Source organism: Camelina sativa, chromosome 13 (assembly GCF_000633955.1).
Source record: "Camelina sativa cultivar DH55 chromosome 13, Cs, whole genome shotgun sequence".
Lineage (NCBI taxonomy): Eukaryota > Viridiplantae > Streptophyta > Magnoliopsida > Brassicales > Brassicaceae > Camelina > Camelina sativa.
This window is the reverse complement of record NC_025697.1, coordinates 14,891,934-14,900,395: the sequence shown is the minus strand read 5'-3', so window position 1 is coordinate 14,900,395 and position 8,462 is coordinate 14,891,934. Positions and strand designations below refer to the sequence as shown.

Below are 8,462 nucleotides of genomic sequence, written 5' to 3'. Positions count from 1 at the left end.
CAAAAAAGCAGAAATCAATTTATTGAAGAAGGAGACCAAAACACTAGTTTCTTTCATGCCTGTGCAAAGACTAGATCCTCTAAGAACAGAATAAATTCTATCTATACTGAACAAGGAAATCTTATTCACAGCGATAAGAAAATTGGTTATCATGCACAAGAATTTTTCACCAAAATGTTTTCCAGTAGTGGACATTCGATAACTCCAAAAGATTTCACAGATTTTGAAGCAACAGTCACAAATGATATAAATTCTGCTCTAACTAGAGACTTTTCTGAACAAGAGATCTATGAGGCTGTCTGCTTGATTGGTGACGACCGAGCTCCAGGACCAGACGGTCTTACTGCACGCTTCTACAAACGATGTTGGTCCATCGTTGGACAAGATGTGGTTAGTGAAGTACAAGACTTTTTCAAGACTTCCACCATGACAAGGGGCATTAATCATACTAACATATGTATGATTCCGAAGATAGATAATCCCGAATATCTATCGGACTATAGACCGATTGCTCTCTGCAATGTTTTATACAAGATTATCTCTAAACGCCTCAAACCACATCTTGATAGTATCGTATCTGATTCACAAGCTGCTTTTATTCCGGGTAGAATAATTCAAGATAATGTAATGATAGCACATGAAGTCATGCATGCTCTAAAATCTCGAAAACGTGTGTCCCAAACCTACATGGTCGTGAAAACTGATGTTAGCAAGGCATACGACAAAGTCGAATGGAACTTCCTGGAAACTACTCTCTAACTCTTTGGTTTCTGTGATCGATGAATTAGTTGGATCATGTCTGCAGTTCGATCTACAACCTATTCTGTCCTAATAAATGGCTCACCTCAGGGATTCATTCAACCAGAAAGGGGAATCCGTCAAGGAGACCCCCTTTCTCCATATCTTTTTATTCTCTGCTCAGACATCTTAAGCCACCTTATACATCATATGCCAAGGATGGAGACATCAAGGGTGTGAAGATTGGCAACGGCGTTCCCCGTATTACTCATTTACAGTTCGCAGACGACTCTCTCTTTTTCTGTCAAGCCAATAGAAAGAATTGCCAAGCTCTACGAGATGTTTTTGATGTTTATGAACACTATCCAGGCTAAAAAATCAACACTGATAAATCAATGATCACCTTTGGTTCAAATGTGTTTGGTTCGACTCAAGAAAGACTAAAGACAATTCTACAAATCCCAAACCAGGGAGGAGGAGGCAAATATCTTGGTTTACCTGAGCAATTTGGGCGAAAAAGAATGAAATGTTCGAATATATAATCGACCGAGTCAAAAAAAGAACCTCACATTGGACTTCTAAGAAACTCTCCCCTGCTGGCAAACAAATGATGTTGAAATCTGTAGCTGTCTCCATGCCGGTTTACGCTATGTCCTGTTTCAAATTGCCAAAAGGAGTCACATCTGAACTTGAATATTTGTTAATGAATTTTTGGTGGGAAAGGAGTTCTCATCATCGCAAGATACCATGGATATCTTGGAAGAAAGTACAAATATCAAAGTGAGAAGGAGGTCTTGGTTTCCGGGACTTGGAAAAATTTAATGATGCCTTGTTAGCAAAACAGGCATGGCACCTTATTCAATTTCCGGATTCCCTTTTTGCTCGAGTGATGAAGGCTAGATATTACCCAGATGGATCCTTATTAGATGTAACTCCAAAATGATCGCAATCCTATGGTTGGTCATCTCTTCTAACGGGGATAGATCTCATAAAAAAAGGGACACGGTTCATTGTTGGTGATGGAAAACTGATTTGTGCAGGAATAGATAACATAGTAAACACTCATCCGCCCGGCCCAATTAACACCATTCAACCAAAAGGATCTTTCTTGATACATGAATTGATTAATAATCAAGAGTACAACCGATCGTGGAACACAAGTAAACTAGAATCTTTGATTGTACCAGAAGATCGTGACTTCCTCAAAAACACTTATTTATCAAAGAAGGATAGCCCTGATCGATTGATTTGGAACTATACTTTTTCTGGTGACTATACAGTAAGATCAGGCTATTGGCTGCTCACACATGATCCCTCTGATCTTCTTCCTCATTCCATTCCACATGGCTCAGTCGAACTCAAAAATAAACTATGGAGATTAAATCTAATGCCAAAAATCAAACATTTTATCTGGCGTACTATCTTCGTAGCTCTACCTACAACCTCAAGACTTCGATCTAGAGGCATGAATATAGATTCAACATGTTCCAGATGCAGACAACAAGATGAAACCATAAACCATGCTCTGTTTACATGCCCTTTTGCTAGTTCGGCCTGACGTCTTTCTAACACTCCGGCTCTCAATGTCAATTGCTTGTCTGATGATACAGAGGAAAACCTCTTAAACATAATTGAGTTTTCAACACGGCAAGATATCCCTCGTCAGACTGCCCTACTGCCACTATGGTTATTATGGAGGATTTGGAAGGCCAGAAACAACACAGTTTTCAACAATTACAGGGAAAGTGCAACAAAAATGGTTTAACAGGCTCAAGCAGAAACAAAAGAATGGATTGATGTAAAAGAGAATCGACTAAACACCCAAAAATCTTCTCACCAGGTACATCAATGGACAGCGCCACCAAGCTCGATGGTTAAATGTAATTTTGATGCAGCTTTTGATAGGAATAATTCGCAAGCTATAGGTGGATGGATAATTCGCAACAACTTTGGTTTACCTCTCTGTTGGGGCTCTACTGATCTAGGACATACTGATTCTCCCCCCTGGAAGCTGAGACTAAAGCACTTCTTGTTGGATTACATCATTCATGGACCAGAGGTTACACAAATATTATATTTGAAGGAGATTGCGAGAATCTCATTAAAATTTTAAATGATGTACAAGTTAACAGATCATTAACAAATTTTCTTAATGATATCCAATTTTGGATATCAAAACTTGCATCATGTTTTTAAAAAGAAAATGTAATACTGCTGCTCACAATTTAGCAAAATATGGTTTTCGAGATAATACTTATTCTGATTCTATTTTTTTACCGGAATGGCTTCGACAATTCATTTGTATTGATGCTTCTTAAAGTGAAATAAAATTCTATTTTTTGTGGAAAAAAAAAAAAAAAAAAAATCCTCAACTCCTTCCACTTTTTCGATTGCTGTTTTGTCGTAATACTGTACATCAAACGCGAAACAAACTAATTTAATTCGACATGAATTTTATAAAGCCCAATTAAATTTGGCCCATCAACGACTAAAAGAAAAGAAAAAAAACAAACAAACCCTAATAATCTAAAAGCGAGGAGCTATATATAAACAATCTAGGGTTTTGGCTGCTGTTTTCTTCTAAAGCCGCTGCGAAGGAGATAAACTCGTTGATTTTTTTCGCAAACCGGAGCTCAGAGACTGATCTCGGAGTTAAAATCACAGCAGCTATGGCGGAGAAAGCTGTCACTATCAGAACCAGAAACTTCATGACCAACAGGCTTCTCGCCAGGAAGCAATTCGTGAGTTCCTTTTCCAATCTCTCTCCGTTCTCTATGTTTCATTTCATGCTCACAGTGCTATAGCGTCTTCGCCGTTATAATTAAGATAGAGATGCTCGTAGATTGGTACAGATTCATAGGATTCATTTCTATTGTATGATCCATTTCGATGTTACATTTCAGATTTTTGGTAAATGGTGTATGATTGATTTAGTTTTTTTTTTTTTTTTTGGAGTATAAATAAACAGATTTGTGTACCAATTCTTTGTAGGTCATTGATGTTCTTCATCCTGGAAGAGCCAATGTTTCAAAGGTATGTTCTTTACTTCTATTGTGTTGTGTCTGTTACATTTGTGCGTAGTTGTTAAGAGTATGAGAAGGTTCTAAATGTTATGTTTACATTTTGAAGGCTGAGTTGAAGGAGAAGTTGGCAAGGATGTACGAGGTTAAGGACCCGAATGCTATCTTCTGTTTCAAATTCAGAACTCACTTTGGAGGTGGTAAATCTTCTGGATACGGTTTGATCTATGATTCTGTTGACAACGCCAAGAAATTTGAGCCCAAGTACAGACTGATCAGGGTAATATGCTCTTTACTTCTTTTTGTTTTTAGTGTAGCATTCTCTCTTGATGCTTTGTTTTTACCTGCTTTGCTAGGAAACTATGGAGTTCTTTGTATATAGAGGGTACTAAGGATGACTTGCAAACTCGTATTAAAATGATTCATTTGTGATTGACAGAACGGACTTGACACCAAGATTGAGAGGTCAAGGAAACAGATGAAGGAGAGGAAGAACAGGGCGAAGAAAATCCGTGGTGTTAAGAAGGTGAGAGACCAACACTGACCAGAGATATTTGTATCTGCAATTGTTTGTTTCATGTCTTGTTTTTCTTAACAGTCTTTTCATTGTTTCAATGTATGTGTAGACCAAGGCTGGTGACCCCAAGAAGAAGTAAGGAAGTTGAAGAGGACGACAACTGCAGCATATTGGTTTTGTTCTGCATTATTCCTTCTTTATGGCCATGTTTGCTCTTTTAGACATCTTCTAATTACATCGCGATTTTGCGCTTCTTATTGTCACACTCGCTGGATCATGTTTTAAGCGTTAGAGAACATGTGCGGTTAAGATTTTGTTTGAATACATTTATTTTAAAACTTCCCATCTTCTTTGGTTCCTCTCTTAGAAAAGCAGACCAGCTCATAACATGAGCCTTGCAATCTGAGTTATGTTCATTTTGACTGCTTTTCGTAGATTTAGTTTCATTGTTTTGTTGAACAACCGAGCTTCTCATATGGAGTCAATTAATATTTGAACTTACATTTGGAATCACACTTAACGTTAGAATACCATATAGAGAAAGATCTAAATAGATGGTGATGCAACAAGTTATACAATGACTTTAGGATATGCACCAGAGAAAGCTTAAAGAGCACAAGGGCTTCTGCTTCAAGCGGTTATGAAGTAAAGTAGGTTGAATGAAAGTAAGAACACAATTCATGTTTAGAGCCCTTATTACTCCCTCCTTATTACTCCCTCACTATTGATGTAAAGTTCTTTTGGATTATAAATTACACTATCTTTAATTCTTTATGAAGTCTTTTGCCGAAAGAGTGGAATAAAATATGTTAGAATGTTAATCGATTTATTTCATTGGATTCTTTCAATTATCTTAACTCTTAAACTGAAATTTTGTCATGTGCTAAAATATGTAAGGACTTCGAACCTGTGATATGACAGAAAATGATACAACTCTTTCATAATTGAGATTTAAACTATGACTTTGATAATTATTGTTGTGCAAAAGCTATATTAAATTACAACAATATATAATTTTTCCTTGGGTTATTTGTTAGATATTTAACTAAAAGTTTCAATATTTCACAAATAGCACAAAAATAAATTTTGTTTCCAAATTTAGCACATAATCAAATAGCATCCTGTTTCAAATTAAATATTTAAAACTAAATCATAAATTCTAAACATTAAAACATATCCTTAAAATATATGTTAAATGTAAAATAGTCAACTTTCTTAAAAAAATATTGTAACTGTGCCAACTAAATTTGTAGTGTGCCCTGTTTTAAAAATTCCCGCCTAGCACCGATTACGTCCCGCAAAATCGCTAGGCCCACCCTCTCTGCCTCGATTAATGACTAATCCCCGCCTAGCATTTATTATCCAATTATGCATGTCTAGTCCGATTATTTTCCGCTTAATTTTGTGTATACCAACTTTTTTAGAACCAAATAAAAATCAAACATAAATATTTTTGTTATTTAGGCATTTAAATTAATAGATTATGATGTTTTACAATAACTAATATATAACTTTTAACAAAAATCAGAAAATTTTCTTTTAAAATGATGTTTTATGTGTTTACCATAATTTTAAAGACAATACTATAGTTTTATATTTTATTTGATATTTTCTTTTTAACATAAACAAAAATATACATATATTTAGTACAATACTCCCTCTGTCTCACAAAGATTGATGTTTTGACATTTTCACACATATTAAGAAAAATTTTAGTTTTTATTTATAAATTAATTTATAATTATTTTTTGGTAGAGAGAGAAAATATAAACCAATAACAATTCAAAAAAATTTAAATATTTTCAATGATTACTTTTTGAAGTTTACAAAACATCAATCTTTGTGGGACAAAAAAATATCCCAAAACATCAATCTTTGTGAGACAGAGAGAGTATATTTTTATTTTATTGTTAATTTAATAAAATAATCCTAAAACTAGTCTTCGATTAATCCCCAATTAATCCCCGTTTAATCTCCGAGTTTCTCGCTAGGCGCTAGGCCCACCTCGATCGTCCGACTAGCGCCTAGCGATTTTTAAAACAGGGGTAGTGTGTCGTAATTGTCCATATTATAGAAATTAAAATAGTTTTCATTATTCAAAACGTCTACAATAGATAGAACCACAATAATTTCTGTAGATCATCTACCGCATTTGAAAAGACTATTTGGAAAAATGTTGCACTTGATCATATTCGTACTTTCTTTTTAGATCCAAGATATTTTACTATCTTTACACGATTACAATATTATGTTATTTTTTTTATAAAATTGGGTTGATTATTCCACTTTAGTCTTCAAAACGTCTACACTAGATAGATAGAACCACAAATAATTTTTGTAGAACCACTACAACATTTGAAAAGACCATCGTTTAGACAAGAATTGCACTTGATTATATTCGTGCTTTCTTTTTAAGTCCAATATGTGTTACTATATTTTGAGAGAAAGGAAAGGATCGATGCAAGAGGGAAGATTCGGGTAAGAGTGGTAGCCGTACACGTGAACTTAATGCACAAAAACGAACCATGCTCTTTTTATTTGTTTAACAAAACTTCTTGTAAATTTCCACGAAACGAGATTAAGAGGTCTCAAAACCGACTCTCTGACGTGTAACAGCTAAATATTATATGACTTACTTTTTAAATGTTAAAGAAAGACGATTTGATGCGTTTACATGTAAAATGGTCAACAAAAATGGGCCATTAATCTCGATTCCATTTGTTTGTTCGTTATTCATTTAACCAACTCACACCGGTAACGTGCGTCTCTCTCGTTCAATAATTGTTTCGTATAGACAACTTTATAGAATTCTTAATATCGCATGGAGAATATTGAGGATAACGTCGAATCATTGTGTTATTGTCCTATTGTGTTTAAAGTCCTATTGTGATAAGGTTTATGTCTAGCTATCTTAAGACTTAGAGTCTATCTTATAATGAGTCTGGTCTGTATAAATATTAACTCAAGGTTATTCAATAAAGCAAGTCAGTTTGATATCTAATTCTACATGGTATCAGAGCCAAGTTCTCATATATTTTTCTAAAATCCTTCTCTTAATCGATAATTTCGATTTCTTTTTTTTTCAAGTATGTTTCTTGCGTGACAAGAAACCATGTCTACCTTAGAAGATGTTTCTTCTGCAACAAAGAAGGCTGTTGGTCAACATCCGGAGTCGCCGGTGGTGTCTCCCTACCTCTTGTCTAGCTCCGACAATCCAGGTTCCATGATCTCGTCGGTGTTACTGAATGGTGAAAACTACAACGAATGGGCTACAAAGATTTCCAATGCTCTGCAAGCCAAACGCAAAACAGGGTTTATCAATGGAACAATCTCGAAACCTCCTATTGATGATCCGAATTTTGAGAATTGGCAGACTGTCAACTCCATGATTGTTGGTTGGATACGTACGTCGATCGAACCAAAGGTTAAGTCCACGGTTACATTCATATCTAATGCACGTGACTTGTGGTTAGATTTGAAGCAAGGATTCTCCGTGGGGAACAAGGTGCGAGTTCATCAAATCAAGGCTCAGATAGCGGCTTGTCGTCAAGCTGGATAGCCGGTCATTGATTACTATGGGAAGCTGTGTCACCTTTGGGAAGAACTTCAGACTTACAAACCTTTGACAGTTTGTAAGTGTGGACTGTGTACGTGTGGTGCTACTCTCGAACCTGCAAAAGAGAGAGACGAGTAAGAGATCCATCAGTTCATATTGGGTCTTGACGACTCACGGTTTGGCGGTCTTAGCACGACCCTCATTGCAATGGATCCATTGCCTTCCCTTGGTGAAATTTATTCTCGTGTTATTAGAGAAGAACAACGTTTGGCTTTAGTTCGTGTTCATGAACAGAGGAACGAAGTTGTCGGTTTTGCAGCTCAAGGTGAACAGAGTACATCGACTCCTTCACGATCGGAGATACAGAGTGGAGGATGAAACGAGTTCCTTCCTTGTGTGTGTGTGAAATGGAATGTGAATGAATGATGTGATGATGATGATGAACAATGGTGAAGGCAGGGTGTTTCAATTCCCCTTATGCAATTGTAGTATAAGAGGTATCAATCCTAAATGAGTGAATGCAAGCAATCAAGGTGTGCAATACTTGTCTAAGTTAAGCCAATTATAGAGGGTGTTTGTCACTAACAACCTATTGCAGAATGTAAAATGCAGAATGTAAAAGCTGAATGGA

The 8,462-nt window shown here is 35.9% G+C and overlaps 1 protein-coding gene across 1 annotated transcript; it reads left to right on the top strand.

The window, feature by feature from the left end:
• LOC104736804 (40S ribosomal protein S24-2) lies at positions 3,307–4,624 on the top strand. Its single transcript, XM_010456863.2, has 5 exons — positions 3,307–3,479; positions 3,730–3,771; positions 3,868–4,038; positions 4,198–4,284; positions 4,385–4,624. Exons 1-5 carry the CDS (start codon positions 3,408–3,410, stop codon positions 4,412–4,414), a joined length of 402 nt encoding a protein of 133 aa, XP_010455165.1. The 5' UTR covers positions 3,307–3,407; the 3' UTR covers positions 4,415–4,624.